Source organism: Sceloporus undulatus, chromosome 2 (assembly GCF_019175285.1).
Source record: "Sceloporus undulatus isolate JIND9_A2432 ecotype Alabama chromosome 2, SceUnd_v1.1, whole genome shotgun sequence".
NCBI classification, from domain to species: domain Eukaryota; kingdom Metazoa; phylum Chordata; class Lepidosauria; order Squamata; family Phrynosomatidae; genus Sceloporus; species Sceloporus undulatus.
The window spans coordinates 300756830-300775536 of record NC_056523.1 but is presented as its reverse complement, the minus strand read 5'-3'; the positions used below and the strand labels follow the sequence as shown (position 1 = coordinate 300775536).

Here is an 18707-nt window from a genome sequence, read left to right as displayed (position 1 = left end):
CCTTAGTTTAGAGCAGATTTTTTTTCTCCTCCTTTTTATGCTTTTCTTGTTCTTAGGTAGGTTTTTTTTCCCAACTCTTGTGTTCTGTCAATCACTCTCCTCTTAAACTTCATTCCTTTTATTTGTCACCCCCTTTAATCACAACTTTGCTTTTAAAATATCCCCTCCTTTCTTTCTTCATATGACCTGTTTTGACAAAGAACTTCAATGGCAGCAAGTTAAGAAATGAAGACAATTGTTCAGAGACAATAAGCCCTAGGAATAGAAGACTAAAAATTATCCCATTTTCAGGTGGTTAAACCTGTCAAACCCTGAAAGCTATTTTAAAACAAGATCATAGTGTGCCAAGCATTTTGAATCGTCAGTCATAAGGGAGAGGCCATTGCTGACCTCTTAGAGAATTTACAGGCCCTGGTGGTCTAGAAAAAACCATTTTCAGTCCATTGTGCTGTCCAAAAGGCAGTGTTGTTACAGTGGCCCATGAGCTTGACTACAGAGATGCATTGTTAGAATGGAGATTGACAGAGTCTTGAAGACTTCATGGGGTTATCTTAGTATATTTTGGCCATAAATTCTCATTTTTGCACCTAAGGTGGAACACACACCTTTAAAATGATTGTACTTATGTCAATGTTGATCCTGTTGGAAATACATGATATTCCTTTTAATTCGCAGTGAAAGCACTTCTTTTCGACACCTAAGGACTTTAAAGTGATTTAAAAAATTGTCACAGGCATGCATATGATTCCCCTCTCATTTCAAAGAAGCATAGAGAGGTTCAGGTTGTACTTTTTGGGGTGGACCAGTTTACAAGTATTCCATTCTGCAGGGTTTTTTTTATGTTGAGGGAAGATACATGGGGCATTTTAAATGTTGTGGTCCAACTGAATAAAGAGGCGTTTAATTTTTCCAGGCAAGGGAATAGTTACTTGTTGGTAAAGATACACATGCTGAGAAGAAAAAACTGCAGCCTCTGCTGTTGTGTGACCTAAAATACTTGGTTTTAGACACGGGGAAAAACTGCCTTTTGTACTGATTTTGAGTTGTCTACCTGAATAAAGGGGCTAGGTCCCATCCTGTCTTTGAGGCTAAGCAGGGTTAGTTCTGCTTAAAACCTGGATGGCAGATTGCCAATGAAGATCAGGTACAGGAAGGAACTGGCATAATTTTCTCTGATTATTGCTTGCCTAAGAAAACTGAAATTCATGGGGTTGCCATAAATTGACTGACAACTTGAAGGGACATACACACATCTCTCTCCCACTTTCTTAGGGGCTCTGTTTGCTCTCTGTCCACATCTCCATAGTCCGATAGGAAGAAAGAGGAAAATTGGGGGGGGGGGATTTCCTGGTTTTGAATCCAGGTGAAGAACTTTTTGATATTGTCCTGACAAAGGTTCTGTGAAGCAGCAGTTTTAGGTAGTCTCACCATTAGTATTTTGCAAATCTACAGTGCAATAATAATAATAATAATAATAATAATAATAATATATTGATATTATGGTGTATTTTCACTTCAAGATACTTCTGATCATTATGGGAGGTGTGGGAGTTTTCTTCAAGAAGATAGGTAAAAGTGTATGGCCAGTACTTCCATTAGCAAAGTGAAATATATGTTTACTACAGTTTTGCTCAAATTCAAAATTCACTGTAAGATCTTCATTCCTGGCTCTCTGCATGCACCAACTTGTTCGAAGTTCAGAATTAAACATATTTATGTGTGCTGAAATAGTTTAGTTTGGAAAATGGAATTTTGGGATAAGGCCATAGTTTGGTATAACATTTATATTAATATATTACGTGTAGAACTAGTCTAGTAGTACATTTTTTTTTGACTAACATGTAATCTCATATATTTGTGTGTTCCAACAGTAAACAGTATATAAGTAGAAACAGAATTTTGTAGGTTATTTTTCTGATTGCAGCCCCCACCACGCAGCCTTTAACTGCTATCTCAAAGTAACTTTTTTCTGTTCATTCTAAAGACTGGCTGGAGAATTTTTGAAGACGGACTACTTATTTGTTGTTGTTGGACAAGTGGGTGGCGCCTGCAGCGATGTTCAGCAGACTATACTTCAAGTAAATCAGTATGACAAGAGAGAGAAGCTTGTTGAGATTCTTGGTGGCATAGGTAAAATAACTCCTTATACTTGTCAGCAGGCTCTTCTCTTAGATAACTACAGTCAGCCCTCCATAGCTACGAATTCTACACCTACAGATTTCCCCATTGGAACAATAAAGGGTGCTCTCCTCTTTTTCACCCCAAGCTGCATTTAACAGCATTATGGTGGAACCTAAACTGAGACTGCAATAGCTATTATTAATAAGGGCATAATGTCTAAGCTCCTCAGAGACTGCCAAGCTTATATAGTAATGCCTCTATTAAAAATGGCTGCCATGGTCTTCACTGTTGCTGCACCATTGCTCAGGCCATAAAGTAGGTGAGGAAAGGGGGATAGCTGCCTTTCTGTCCCTGGGTTGGGCGAGGAAGGGGTAATGGGAGTGCTACTTACATGCCCTGGCATGACTACAAAGGCTTCTCACTTCTTCCTCTTGTTAATGTCTTTGCGCTGGGTCCCTATTCCACCATTGACCCATGTATAAGCCGACCCAGGTTGTTTTTTTTTGGGGGGGGGGTCAGTTTTTGTTAGAAGATTTTCTTCTTATATATGTATATACACTGTAGATTCAGGAGCAATGTATTAAGCATGGTTTAAACACAGTTTTACTTTAAACAGTGAGTTAACTGTGCTCCTATTCTAAGCTACCTGTTAATATTTGCCTTATTATAGCTAACGAGCGAACAATGGTGTTTGTGGAAACTAAGAAAAAAGCAGACTTCATTGCAACTTTACTTTGTCAGGAACATATACCAACAACAAGTATACATGGGTAAGCATCTGTCATTAGGGGTGGTGCATCTTTTTCAGCCTGGAGCTGAACTCCACTTTGAAAAGAGTCTTGAAGGCTGAATTACAGCAGTGGCTAAGGATAATGTCACAATGTGGGACCAGAGATAGTAGCCCTTAATACAGTGTGCCCACGTTATATGCGGGCACACTATATGCGGACTTGAGTGTACACGCTCAAGCTGCAGGGGCTGCGCACACAAGCCTCATTCAAATGAATGGGGCTCAAGTATACGTGGAATTAGCCTTACGCCGGGGGGGGGGGTCCGGAAAAAAATTTTTTAAAAGTGCATTAGCCAGAGCAGATGGCACAAATAACTCACATAAACAAAAAAAAAAACTTGTTCTTTACATTTTTTTCTTGCTTTTCCAGTGTTTTAGTCTAATAATTACCCTTTTCAGTTATAATCAGATTTTGTCTTTTACCTCTGGGACTGTTGTGATGATCCATACTGTGCTTACATTTGTGGCTGGGCTCTCTTTTATTTCTTGTGTTCTTTTATATTGGGGTGGAACATATGCATCTTGCAGGTTGTCTGTGACTCCCTGAACCCTAATTATGTGACCTTGCCCACAGCAATACACAATGCCCCTGCAACACCCTTCCCATTCTTGGAATAATAATAATAACAACAACAACAACAACAATAATAATAATTTTTATTTATATATCCCGCCTCTCCCTACGGATCGAGGCTGGGGAACAGCACATATATAAAATTACACATAGTTAAAATACATTCTCATTGTACAAAGCAAAATTTAAAAACACATTAAAATACCTGTACATGTGCAATATCAAAATCTGATTCCTCATCAAGTTCCGAGTGGAGTATCATCTTAAGCTGTTAAAGCAGGTCTGGGGGGTGGCTCGCCGGAAGAAATCCGTCTTGATTGCCTTCTTAAAGGCATCTAAGGTGGTAATGCAGGGGTCGGCAACCGCGCAGAGGAGGAAGAGGAGGGCCGTGCAGCCTGGGGCAGAGAAAGCAAAGGGGGAGGCCCCGCGCCCGCCTCCCCGTGCGGGTCCGCGGCACCCACCTCCTTCTCCTCTGCCCCCAGGCCGCGCAGCACATGGAGGAGGGGGGAGGAGGAGAAGAAAGAAAGAAAAGGAGGGGGAGCAGAAGGAGGAGGAGGAGGGGGGGAGCGGGAGGAGGAGAAGAAAAAGAGGAGGAGGGGGGAGCAGAAGGAGGAGGAGGAGGAAGGAAGAGATGGTGAGTGGCCAGAGGCCTCAAGGTTTTTATTTTGGGTGCTTTTAATGCTAACAAGTCTCCCTTGGTTTGACAATGATAGTGTGATGATGATGATGATGATGATGATGATGATGATGATGATGATGATGATGATATGAGTCAGCTTGAGAGGCATGCAGGCACTGTTTCTTGAGCCGAGAGAGTGTCACCTTCCAAAGTGTGTTTTGGGTTCTTTTAATGCTAACAAGTCTCCCTTGTTTTGACAGTGATAGTGTGATGATGATGATATGAGTCAGCTTGAGAGGCATGCATGCATTGTTTCTTAAGCCAAGAGAGAATCACCTTCCAAAGTGTGTTTTGGGTGCTTTTAATGCTAACAAGTCTCCCTTGTTTTGACAGTGATAGTGTGATGTTGATGATGATGATGATGATGATGATACGAGTCAGCTTGAGAGGCATGCAGGCACTGTTTCTGAAGCCAAGAGAGTGTGACTTTCCAAAGTGCCTTTTGTGTGTGTTTTTGGTTCTTTAATGGTGATATTGATATCAGAAAGCCTCTGAGGCAAGGCCAATGTAAATTGCTGTGATTTTTACAAACTCATGCGCAGTGAAGAAAAACCAAAGTCCCTTGACCAAGTACACACTTCTGAGAAGTACACTTGGTGCAAGAACTGTGAAACCACCTTGACATGTTCAATATGCATAGCCATGCGAACCCATGTTCAGTGTGAAACCCAAAGGGTTTGGTTATGCAATAAGCCTCTGAAATATGCAAGAGATTGCCATGTTAAGTAAAGCCATGTTCAATGCCCAAATGTGCTATTTGGAATGGGGGGAGGGGGGGTTGGCCAGAAAGGGAAGTCCATTTCTGCCATCTGTCTAGGAATAATGTCCAAATGTCCTCCATTTTGATCATGCCTAAGAAACATGCATTTATATTAACATTTTTAAAAAATCATCGATTTTTTTTGCATATCCTCCATTTTTAAAAAACGTGTCCTACATTTGAAAATGTTGTCCTATATTATTTAATTATTTTTTGGGTGGGGCTTCACCCCCCCCCCCCCCTTGTCTGGGGGACACCAACCCGGCCCCTGGCTCAAAAAGGTTGCCTACCCCTGGTGGTAATGAGACGGATCTCCTCCGGCAAGCCATTCCACAATTTGGGAGCCATCACAGTGAATGCCCTATGGGAAGTAGATCTTAACCTAGTCTTCGGGCAGTCCAATAGGTTCTTCCCTGTGGTTCTGAGAGTGCGGGGCGGAATGTGTAGGGAGAGGCGTTCCTTCAAGTAATTCGGGTCCCAAGCCATATATGGCAGGAGGATCAATCCACTCTCCTTGGGTTTATCCCCACACACCATTCATGAGGTAGGAGTCAGAACTCTATAAACAGTTACATTTGTTCTGTTCATTCCTAACAGCCTTCTCCCTCATTTTTTATTTACCTGTCATACTATCCAGACAGAGGCAACCCTTTGCCTTATAAAATATGAAGTTAAATCTAGTGATAGAGAAAATTAGGAAATAGGAATGGAGGATCTAAGAAAGATAGTTGAGTCGAGTGATTGTGAAATGGAGGAAAGGATGATTAAGAGAAAGAAGGTCGTGCCTGAAGGGCTGCAGTGTAAAAAAGAAAAAAAAATCTGATAAAGAAAATGAGAGATTCCAGACAGTTGATGGATCTCAATTCGGGATGACTGAATTGAACAAAATTAAGGCGTCAAGGGGCAAAGAAACCAGGCAGTTGCCTAGGTCTCACCTTGTTATTGATGACTCAGATGATGTACCAAGATACCAAGGGTAAAGAAAAACCAGGCAGTTGCCTGAGTCTCACCCTGATTTTGAAAACCCCCAATAACAATAAAATAGAAAAAAAGGGACAAAGACACCAAGCGGATGCCAGATGATCATCCCAGTCTACAGGTCAAAGAATTTAAAATTACAAAAAAAGTGGAAGTGACCAGGCAGTAGCCTGGATCTTCCTCTGGGGAGATAAAAGTATCTAAAAAAGAATTGAAGTAGGGGAAGAAGTCTGGGCAGACGCAGGGCTTGCACCTTGAGGGAAAAAAATATTATGATTAATTATTATATTATTATATTATATTAATTATTAATATTAATATGTTAAAAAAGGAAAATTAACTGAGAAAATAGTGGCAGTTCAAAATGTTAGCTAAAAGTGCAAGGCTGATCAACAAACTAGTATTTACCAGGAGATTAGAGGAAAAACCGCTGCAGTATTGGCAGTTTCTCCTAGTTCAAAAAATGACAGTTGTGGAGAACAAATGGTGAGTAGTCTGATCCACCATTTTGTAGTTCCTTCAGTGGGCAGAGAATGTTCAAAAGACCAGCTGATTGGCCAGGGCAAGAGAAGCTTGGGCTGCCATTTTCTAATGCCTGCAGTAGGCGGAGAATCCTCAAGGCAACAAAAGACCGATCAGGATGAGACAATCCTGATGCCTCATTCTGAAATACCAGATTCATCTAGTAGCATGTAAGATGAAATATACAAACAAACTGAATTATTAACTTTGTTATTAAATGCGATAAAAGAGCAAAACAATATTGACATGAAAGGTACTTGGCTACATATGGCAAAAATTACATTGGATCAATGGGTATTAGATAGTAAAATCTGGTTATCACATTATATTCGACGAAATACCCAAATCAAGATACCTCCCTTCACTTGAACCAAGAGACAAGTTGAAACAACAAATTGTACAAACAAAGATTCAACATCTTTTCAAATTCAAGCAGTAGAAGAAGTTCCAATAAATCAAAAATTTTCAGGAGTCTACTCCATTTTTTTCACAGTACCAAGAAGCAAAGGAGATCATTGCCCCATATTGAATTTGAAATATCTAAAACATTTTGTAAGATATTGCAAATTCAAGATGGAGACATTAACGACAATCAATGACAGTGTAAGAGCACGAGACTTGATGGTGTCAATCAATCTAAAAGAAGCGTACTTACATATTCCAATGAACGAACAGAGGAAGAAGTATCTGAGGTTTGCATACAAATTACCAGTTCACGACATTACCTTTCAGACTGGCATTAGCACCTCGAGTCTTCACAAAAGTTTTCATACTTCTAATAGCTTAATTGAGGAGAGAAGGGAATTCAAATTTTTCCATACTTGGATGATTTACTCAGTGTTGCAAACAAGCCTCGAAGATATTCCCTGGAATGTTTTGCCAAAATCCCCGGAATTCCCCAATATTGATTGTTCCCCAATATTTATTATTCAGTCAAAATCCCCAGAACGAAATTAATTAAATTCGCTGGAAGTTGGCAACATTGGATTTACTACTGAAAGTGAGTTCGAGGACAAAGATACAAGAGGATGCATATCGAACAATTCAAATTCTGGAATCTTTTGGATTTCTTCCCAATTACGAAAAGAATAATTTAACTCCAACCATGAAATTACCACACTTAGGGGCAGAAATAGATACTGAGAAGGAATTCATGACACTGTCATTTGAAAGACAAAAGAATTTGGAAAAAAAAACATTGACAATATTAGTAAAATCAAAGAAATCAGATCTCATGTGGTTAGCAAAAGCAGTGGGCATATTAATACTGATAGTACATCTGTGCAGTGAGGAAGACATCACTCCAGGTCATTGCAAACTCTTTTATGTCCTTATCAACTGGCTATAGGGACAAAGTTACATCGCATGATTGTGGTACCTCAGTCAGTCAAAAATAACTTGAAATGGTGGTTAAGGAATGACAACTTGAACTGGGGTGATCCTTTTGTGGTAACGAACCAAATAAAAGTAATGACAGACGCTAGTCTGTTAGGATGGGGTGCTTATTGTGGCCACCATACTGCTCAATGAGTTTGGTTGTACTCACACAAAAGTCAGAGTATAAATTTTTTGGAAATAAAGGCTGTCAGACTGTCATTGTTGCAGTTCAGTCCAATAGTCTACAGTAAGAATGTACTCATTGTCACAGACAATATAACGGTTTGTTCATATACCTGTATCAACAAAGGAGGTCTACATTCTTTGAACCTGATGTCAGAAGCCTTTAAAATAATGAGCTGCGCAGAAAGCAGTCTCAAATCAATAATGGCAATATATCAGAAGGGGTCTTTAAATATAGCAGTAGATTATTTGAGCCGCAATCAAATAAATCCAGCCGAATGGGAACTGAATTTGGAGGAATTAGGGGCTCTGAAGAGGAAATTTGGCACATTTGTGGGAGATTTGTTCGCAAATTGCAGGAATTGGAAAGTTTGCCGTTATTATTCAATATGGAAAGATTTTTTAGTGGACAAGATAGATGCCTTGAACAACGAATGGCCGAAAGGAACATTATATGCATTTCCACCGATAAAAATCATACAAAAAGTCTTAAGGAAAATACAGATGGAGAAAGTTCATGTAATATTGTTAGCTCCAAATTGACCAAAAGACCATGGTATCCTCTAATTCAACAATTCCTAATCAGTCATCCAGTTCAGTTACCGGAGAGTGTGGAGTTTTTAACTGAAGGCCTGATTTGTCCATCGAACCCAGAATGGTTAAACTGCATGAGAATTGAGAAGATGAAGTTAGAAAGATATGGTTATACATCTGAAGTTATTGATACTATAATGGCTTCTAGGAGATCAACTACACAGGAAATATATAATTGAACTTGGAAGGTATTTATGTCTTGGTGCAAGAAAATGAAAATTAATTATCATATTGAAATAAAGCATGTTTTACATTTTCTACAGGAAGGATTGAATAAAGATCTACGTCCTAATACAATCAGATGTCAAGTTTCAGCTTTGTCAGTAATCTTACAATTTAGAGGAGAGAAATTACCAAATAATGAACGTATCCAGAGATTTATAAGGGGAACAGTGTTGTCAACTTTTCCAACAAGATGTAGATTTCAATCTTGGGATTTGAATATTGTATTGAACAGGTTGACAAAGGCACCTTTTGAGCCTTTATATACTTCCTCTTTGAAGCATTTATCTTTTAAGGATTGTTTTTTGGTAGCAGTTACGTCGGCTAGATGGGTATCTGAGTTAGCAGCTTTATCCATTAAACCTCATTTATGTAAATTTGAGGACAGACTGGTTCTATCGATAGACCCTACATTTTTGCCAGAGTACATTCTCAGATCAGGACATGAAGAAAATATTTGTCAACTTTTTGTCCAAACCCAAAACATGAAAAAGAAAAACAATGACATAAATTAGACTTGAAAAGGGCAGTGAAGATTTATAAGAAATGAACAGAGGATATAAGACAGACAGAAGCTTTATTCGTGTCTTATAATCCTAGAATAATTGGTCATAAATCATCTAAAGTGGCTTTAGGAAGATGGATTAAAGCATGCATTTTATTGTGTTATGACACCTCAGAATGTTTATCCCCATTCAACTGGGTCAGTGGTGACTTCAACAGCTTATTTTATATCATCTTTGAAGGAGATATGTGATGCAGTGGGTTGGGCTGAGCCAAGCATGTTTATAAAACATTACAAAATAGACAAGTTTAAATCAGCACAAGCAGTTTTTGGCCATAAAGTGTTGCAGTGCTAGGAGATAGTTTGGAAGTACTTACCCAGAATTAGAGGGCTTGGGCATATCCCAAGGGGAGTGGATTGATCCTCCTGCCATCGCGAGAATGAGGGATTGTATTTATCATGAAGGATCATTCTGGGATGGCAGGATGATCAATCCACACCCTTCCTGGATTATTTAAAAAAAAAGTTAAGGTAAGGTAAGGTAATAAGTTGAGATTTCAGATAGATTGTTAGAGTTTTAGATTGATTGGTTCAGCTTGGTGGATAAACTGAGAAAGAAGGTTGTTAGGAGTCAATGGAACAAATTTAACTGTTTAGAATTTTGCCTCCTTCCTCATGGATGGTGCATGGGGATAAACCCTAGGAGAGTGGATTGATCATCCTGCCATCCCAGAATGATCCTTCACAGTAACTACAACCCCTCATTTTATGTTTTTTGTGGGCAATTATTGGGCAACCTTTTGGCACCCAAAGCATCAGTTTAACCCCTTTCTTAGTCCCCTGTGTTTAAAAAACCTCCAGCTAAAATCAACTCAAAATGGCAACCAGAAGTGCTGTCACAACACTTCCATTGTAGTCTGTGGGATCACAGAGTTAAAATTACCTCCTGCGGAGTTGTCTACCCTCTTTTAGATGTGTGTGGCTACTTGACATGAATAAAGCTTGGCTATAAAGTAGTTGGCAAATAGCTTGTAGGTGTCTTTATTGTAAGATATGGCTGGCAAACTTATTGCATAGGTGCCCCAAATAGACAGGCCATGGAAATTTGTGTTATTTTGAGTCTGGCACTCAGACGTTGGTAGGCTTGTGCTACCCTTCTTTTCCTTTGCTTTTGCTCAGATATCAGTAGATATGCTGAAAATCCGAGAGGGAGAGAGAGTTGCCTGTTCAAAACTCTTCATTCTAGGAATAGGCAAATATGTTGATATCAGAGAAGTAAAACAGTTTGCTTATTGTTATTGCTGTGGGTTAAGCCAGCATGAAAAACATGGCCCTCCATATTTTGAGGGGCTAAATGAGCTCTGACTAGCATAGCAGGTGGTGAAGTGCTGTGGGGCTTGCACTTGCACAAAAGAGGAGCTTAATTAAGCTCTTTTAGACTGTTGTAAACTGTTTGAGGTTGTGTGGTATTTAATTATTTAGTGTATTTCATAGTGCTTTATAGAAATGTACAGCTATTTGAGGCAGGTTTATATAGTAGAGCACATGATAAAAGTACAATAATAAAGAATATCTTTTGTAAAATGCAAGTTCTAGTCTTGCTATTTAAGCTACTGTGGGCCCTTGGTATCAGTATCTAAGAGCTCCCCCCCATGGATATCGCAATCCATGGATGCTCAGGTCCCGTTACAGTTGGCCCTCCATATCCATAGATTCTTGATCCATGGATTCAACTGTTCACAGCTTGAATATATATATATATATATATATATATATATATATATTCCCAAAAGCAAACCTTGATTTTGCCATTACATATTAGGGATACCATTTTACTATACTATTTTAATTTGAACATTCACATATTTTGTTATCCACAAGGGCTCCTTAAACTAAACCCCAGCAGATATCAAAGGCCCACTATATATACAATGGCATAGTAAAATGGTGACCCTTGTATAAAATGACAAAATCAAGGTTTGCTTTTTGGATTTTTAAATATTTTCAATCTGTGAGTGGTTGGATCCATGGATACAGAATCTTTGGATACAGAGGGCTAACTGTATAAAGTTTGTAACAACAAAACTGTTTAAACTTTTTTTGTGACAATCTCCTTTTTATTAAGATGTCATTGGTGGTCAGAAAATAAATACATGTTAATATGGGTTGAGGGGCACAGGTTGAGTTAAATATTTGTAGGGTTGTGCTTCATTGTACATTCCCATAAACATATTCTTACATATTTTTGATTGCTATTTTCACTTCACAAATTAGTTTTTCAACAATGGAGGGGAGAGATCCTACATTGGGTTGGTTCCCCTTCATCATTCCAGTAGGCAGGACGTAGACCTTGAGGAAGTGGCCAGTAGAAGGAACAACATCCCCCCCCAAACCCTCAGTCTAGTTCCTGCCTCAGCTCCATGTAGGTCTTTGAAAGTAATCTTACTGTCAACTTTATAAGCATGGTTTGTCTACCTGTGTATTAGAATTGCTGTCAGAATACATTTTTGAAAAAGAGGTACAGTGGTACCCCGGGTTATGAAAATAATCCGTTCCGCGGCGCCCTTCGTAACCCGAAATCTTTCGCAACCCGAAAAAGCCATAGGCGCTAGCGCTGGAAGCCGCGATTTCGTGCGAAAAAGCGCCGAAAAGCACCAAAAAATTTTTTCGTAAGCCGAAAAAAAAAAAACGTAACCCGGAACAGTTTTTTCCTATAGAATTTTTTCGTATCCCGGAAATTTCGTAACGCGGTGCTTTCGTATCCGGGGGTACCACTGTACCTCCTTTTTTTTTGTTTGTTTGTTTGTTTCCAGTGATCGAGAGCAGAGAGAACGAGAAGAAGCTCTTCGTTGTTTTCGTTCTGGAAAATGCCCTGTGCTTGTTGCCACATCAGTGGCAGCAAGGGGCCTGGATATTGAAAATGTTCAACATGTTATAAATTTTGATCTCCCTTCTACGATTGATGAATATGTTCATAGAATTGGACGAACTGGGCGCTGTGGTAATATAGGCAAGGCAATTTCTTTCTTTGACTCTCATACAGACAGTTCTATTGCTCAGCCTCTGGTCAAAGTGCTAGCAGATGTAAGTTGCTTTTTGTTCTTTGAATTTCTATTTTTTATTAAATTGCAAATAGCAAATTAAATAATTTATAATGTGTTTTTTTCTCTTGAGGCTCAACAAGAAGTACCAGCCTGGCTAGAAGAAATTGCTTGTACTGCTTGTGGAATTGGCTTTAGCACTCCAAGGGGAAATATGTTTGCATCTGTTGATTCTCGAAAGGTGAATCTTAAAAATAACTACATACACTGTGAATGATAAGTAAACTGTTTGGAAACTAGAATGTACTGTAATTCTGAAAGAACCTTTGGTGTAAAGTCGAAGGCTTCCATGGCCGGCATCCATAGTTTTTTGTGGATTTTTCGGGCTATGTGGTCATGTTCCAGAAAAGTTTCTTCCTGACACTTCGCCAGCATCTGTGGCTGGCATCTTCAGAGAATGCTTGCCTGGAAAAAGTTGGGTGTATATATACTGTGTGAGCCTGGGAATGCAGGAGTGATTTGTATGTGTATTGTTCTGTGCTGATGGCCGGCCTCAGGCTGGCAGGCTAATGCAAAAGAAGATTAGTGTCTGCTAATTGGTGATCATTATCTGCTGGGAAAGCCCCTGACTCTGAGTGGTTTCCCATTTGCATTTGCTGAGTCTTCATTTTACTATTCCTCAGGACTGGTAGCCAAATTTTGTTCACTTTAAGGGTTTCTTCTTTCCGGTTGAAATTGTCCAGGTGTTTGTGGATATCAGTGGCTTCCCTGTGCATCCTGACATGGTAGTGGTTGGCATGGTCCAGAACTTCAGAGGCAATTCAACAATAGAACAATACCCAGATCAACATGCACATCACTTCCCATTAACCAACAGTATATATACCCCACTCTCTTCCATTCCAGCATTCTCTGAAGATGCCAGCCACAGATGCTGCTGAAGTGTCAGGAAAAAACTCTTCTAGAACACGGCCTCATAGCCTGAAAAATCCATAAAAAACTATGGATGCTGCTGTGAAATCCTTTGACTTCTCATGTTGACTGAGGCTTCTGGGAGCTGAAGTCCAAAAACAATGCAAGACCAAAGGTTGGGAATCACTGGTCTAGTATGATGAGAATAGGGTTGCCATAATTCTCTACTAAAAATTGAGACAAAATTTAGCCCAAAATGTAGGACATTTAAGAAAAATGGAGGACCATAAATGTCCTGCATTTTGGTCTAAAATTTTGTTCTACATTTTGTCCCAGTTTTTAGTAGAGAATTATGGCAATCCTAGATGAGAAGAAATTTCATATCTTTGCACTGTAAACGTGAACATTATATGCATCAACTTACTGACTTCTCCTCAGACATCATTTTACTTATTTCTGTAAACCAATAATTCAGATACTTGGAACCACCAAAGTGGGAGTTCTTTTCCTGATATTACCAGTTGTTAATTTTCAATAAAGTTATTTACTGTAGTCTATGTACTTACAACTACTTTCATGTATATAAATATTACCTCACTCCAATTTCATGAGCTGAATGATCATTCTTGAAATTACCTTTACTTCAGGCACTTGAATTCTGAAGTGTAGCTTGAGACCATTCACCTTTGATCTTGACTTGGTTAGTGCCAAGCTTTTATGGAAGCTCATTACATTTGCAAGAGCAGCAAAGGGCAAGCCATTTTGTGGACTTGTTATGTCAAATGCCATGCTTTTGTTTCTCTTGTACAATAGAAACACATACTTTTTCAAGAATGGCAAAAGGGAATTGAAACTCCCTTGTGCTGGTAACTATTGTTAAGGAATAACCTGCTTACTAAGTTTGCTGTGTAACAGTTGCTGCAGATAGTTTAAATGCTACCAAATGTGTCCCAGTAGTCATATGGGTACTCTGATGGAAGTAATCCCACGATCAGCATAGAGATTACTTGCTACATTTGCAATAGCCAAAAAAGTAGCATGTTTTTCAGATTGTAATAAGCAGTTTTGTATCTGACAAGCAATTGGAGACTTTACTCAAGAATTCTTGGTCCTGAGTTCTAGTATAGAGTTGTGTTGGTTTGTTAATACTATCATGTAGAAGACTGATTAAATGAGCTAATATAAAAATAGAAATGTTTAATACTGAGATTTCTGCCAACCTCTAGGCAGCCACTATGAAGCAGGTACTTTCTAATACATCAAACAAGAGAAGTAATCATATGAAATAAATTTTAATGCCAGTACATAGTTTTATCTATACTAACTGAAAATCTGCTCAATTTGGTTTGTGTAGGTTTTCCATGGCAAAGAGAACGAACACAGTGGAGGACATGCAGCTGATGAATCATGGGATTAGGGCTACCTTCTGACATGGGAAAAAGCTTTCAGTTTACAGGATCTTTCAAATAACATGGTTGGAATAGGATGGAGGGAATTGACTGGAACTTAAAACACAATTCCTGGTTTGAGTCCCTGCGATTTCAGTGATGCTTCCAAGTAAATGCGTTTAAGATTATGACCTTAAAATGTTTGAAGAAATGCTTTATGCAGCCAATCCTTTGTGTTCAGAAAATACAGATTGACTAAACATACTAGAGTTAGAATTAATTTAGTTTAAGTTCAGTGGTTGTGTGGAGTAACACTTTGTTATAAAGAGCTGTTGTAGATTATTGTAAAAATTCTAAATAAAAATTTAGGATCATGCCCTGTGCTGTGGATTGTATAGAATTTATTTTAATCCCAAAGAAGAATATTCAGAAATAGTCTATAGTGTTGAGAATTAATTAACTTGCATGGGATTGCTGAAGTATATATACTCAAAACAAGTGCTTTCCTTCTTACTGATTAAAAAAACCTTTTATTTATTTCTGCTTCACAAAGAATACTAAATCATCAACAACAAAATGTTTAAATAGGCTTAAAATATGAGTTAACAAAAAAAACCTTACATATAAGGAATGCTTAACAGACAGTGCGATTAGGGTAGTTGTCTGGATGGTATTGAACAATTAGGATGGACACAAAACTTCACTGAGGGAACCTTTCATGATGGGTTTGGGTTCAAGTAAAAAATCTCTCTCCATAAGTCAGCAGTTCCTGATGGTGGTCTGAGCAAATACAAGGTAGTATAACATAATTAATAGGAGTTGACTAGTCCTCATAAAAGGAGTGTGCTTTCTTTTATCCATTACAAAAATTGTTGGTATAGGAAAGTTTTTCAAATAACCATGTATTCCAACCTCTAGTCCATCATTTTTCCAAAGTTAAATTTCCTATCTTCCATCAGGCAACTATTTCAGTTCTTGCAGCAGTCAGAAGGAAGATGATAAAGTTTCTATGGCCTGTTACAGGCTGCCAAAATAAAGCTGCTTCGGGTCTCTTTGGAGGTATGCTATTTAATGATGCATGGGTCCTAAGAGTCTGGTTGTCGCCCCAAAGCCACACTCCATTCCTGAGCACATGGAGTGCAGCTTCCGGATCTTAGGATGCATGCATCATTAAACAGCATACCTCCAAAGAGACCAAAAGCAGCTTTATTTTGGCAGTCTGTAACAGGCCAATGTTTCAAAGCACCATTTTCGTTGGTATACAAATGGAGTAACAAAAGTGCAGGACAAAAATGGATGGTTTGGTTTGGTGATAAGATCTGGTTTATGACCATTGTCCAAAACTTTAAGAACATTCATCCACAAAGGAGATAGGCGCCAGTCTGCTTGCAACTCCTCCAGCATGAGATGGAACATCTTTAACTATTCTTGATAATTAGATAGGACTTATATACTATCTGTGAATTGTGTTAAGTATTCCTTCACTCGTGTAGCTGATTGGACTTAATAATATAATATAAAATTTTATTTATACCCCGCCCTTCCATGGATATGATCAGGCGGCTTACAAAATTTAAAAACGTTACAATACAAAGTTAAAATCGAATAAACAGTTAAAAACATTACTACAAGACAAGGAACAGGAAAACAATAAAATAGAAAAATAAACATGGCAGGGGCAGAAAAAAAATGAAAATTAAACATCAACCAGGGTCAAAAGAGAAAAGAGGGAAAGGGGCAGGAAAATAATGGACAAATTAAGGTGGGAACCAGCCGGAATAGGTATGGTTTCACAACTGTTTTTTAAAAACAGAATGAGGCGGCGGAGCGAAGCTCTGCAGGGAGCTTATTCCAAAGGGAGGGCAGCAGTAGTAAAAGCCCCTGGAGAGTCCGCACATGATTGGACCTAGGGACCTCCAACAGTTTAGTCCCGGAAGTTCTGAGTGTGCGAGGCGGATTATAGTGGGAGAGGCGGTCCTCCAAGTACCCGGGCCCAAGCCATTTAGGGCTTTACAGTCAAAACCAACACCTTTTATTGAGCTGGAAGCGAATAGGCAGCCAGTGAAGATCTTTTAGAATAGGTGTTACAGGTCCGACCTGGAACTACCAGCGACCAATCTGGCTGCCATATTCTGCACCAATTGCAGCTTCGGGTTTGGTACAAGGGTTGCCCATGTAGAGGCGCATTGCAGAAATCCAATCGCGAGGTTACCAAAGCATGTACAACAGTTTCTAGGTCCTTTCGGTCCATGGTAGGGACGCAGCTGGCGTATCAGCCAGAAGCTGATAACAAGCACTCTCTGCCTCCACTCTGAGAAGTCAACTGGAGCGACGAATCAAGAGCACTCCCAAGCTGTGCACCGAGTCCTTCAGGGGAGCGTGACCCCGTTCAGCGCGGGGTGACAGATCTCACCACCAGAAACCGGGGAACCTATCACCAGTATTCCGTTTTCCCTGGATTCACATGAGTTTGTTCTCCCTCATCCAGCCCATTACCGACGCCAAGCAGGCATCTAAGGAGAGATGCCACCTTAATTACTGTATCAGTCGGAGACATAAGAAAATTATCTGGGTGTCATCAGCGTACTGATAACACCCGCGCCCCATGTCTCCGGATGATCTCCCCAGCGGCTTCATGTAAAGTTGAATAGCATAGGGGACAAAATCGCTCCCTGAGGGACACCAGATTGTCAGGGCCCTCCTATCGGAGCGACAGTCCCCCACTCCACCATCTGGGTCCGCCCGAGAGGTAGGAACGGAACCACTGCAAGGCAGTGCCCCCAATTCCCAACTCCCTCAGGCGTCCCAGAAGGATACCTGGTCAATGTATCGAAGGCGCTGAGATCCAAAAGCACTAACAGGGACACGCTCCCCCTGTCCATGCCCAGACGGAGATCACAAACTAAGGCGACCATGGGCTCTCAACCCATAGCCCCCCGGAAGCCGGTTTGAAATGGGTCCAGAAAACAGTGTCATCCAAGATCGACTGAACTGGAAGGCGACTGCTCCTCGACACCTCCCCAAAAAAGGTAGCAGCGAGATGGGTCTATATTATTAGTGAGCAGGGGGTCTAAGGAGGGCTCTTTAGCAGGGGTTTAACCACTGCTAGTTTTATTTAGATGGAAACTGACCCTCACTTAGAGATGTATTAATTGATGTCACATTAGTCGCACCACATCTCCCCCCTGAGCTGTCAACCATAGGGACAGGGATCAAGAGAGCAAGTCGTCCTCCTAACACTTCGGAGGATCTTGTCCACTTCATCGGTACTAAAAACTCAAAGTGATCCAGTATAACAGGGACCACGGACGCTTCAGAACACCCTATGTAGGATCTGCACAAGAACTGCGTCGAGATCAGCCCTTACCCGAAGATTTTATCCGCAAAGAAGTTGTTAAAATCGTCGCAGCAGGCTTTAGATGGCTCCAGAATAGGGCTCAGGTGGGAGGGAGCCGAGTTAGCTCCCTCACAACCCTGAACAGCTCTGGCCGGACGCGACTTGCGGACGCAATACGTGCAGCAATAGAAGAATTCTTTGCTGCATGTATTGCCACTCCATAAGCTCCAAATGAGAGCGAAGGAGTGTCCTGTCGGACAAGTGCTGATGTCTTCGCCATTTGTGCTTAGTCGTTGCACGACCCGCTTCCTTGCCCTGAGATCTTCCGTATACCAGGGAGGTTTATTGGAAGCAGGCCGGAAAGGACGCTTGGGAGCGATACGTGTGTATAGCCCCCGAGAGATTAGTATCCAAGATGTCGGTTAGGGCATCAACAGAATCGCCGTCAGAGCCAGTCGTATACCCCTCTAGGGCTTTCTGGGAATTATGGGTTCCATCAGCCTTCGAGGGTGGACCATCCTAATGGGTCCGCCACCCCGGGGGGTTAATGGTAGGAGCCTTGATTCTAGCCTCAACCAGGAATGATCCGTCCATGACAAGGGAGAGACATTAGAGATCCTACCCACGGAGCCTCCATGTCCGTACTGAAGACACATCAAGAGTATTACCGCACAATGTGTGTGCCCTGAGACTAATTGAGACAGGCCCATGGCTGTCATGGTAG

The 18707-nt window shown here is 40.3% G+C and overlaps 1 protein-coding gene across 4 annotated transcripts in view; it reads left to right on the top strand.

The window, feature by feature from the left end:
* Positions 1 to 15022, top strand: part of DDX4 (DEAD-box helicase 4) — a 63757-nt gene extending 48735 nt beyond the window's left edge. For all 4 annotated transcript variants that reach the window (XM_042454857.1, XM_042454859.1, XM_042454858.1 and 1 more), the window contains 5 exons: positions 1985 to 2130; positions 2792 to 2891; positions 12119 to 12389; positions 12480 to 12587; positions 14613 to 15022. In XM_042454857.1, coding sequence (XP_042310791.1) covers positions 1985 to 2130; positions 2792 to 2891; positions 12119 to 12389; positions 12480 to 12587; positions 14613 to 14675 — 688 coding nt within the window. In that variant the 3' untranslated portion in view covers positions 14676 to 15022. The remainder of the gene's footprint in view (positions 1 to 1984; positions 2131 to 2791; positions 2892 to 12118; positions 12390 to 12479; positions 12588 to 14612) is intronic.
* Positions 15023 to 18707: the final 3685 nt, after the last annotated feature.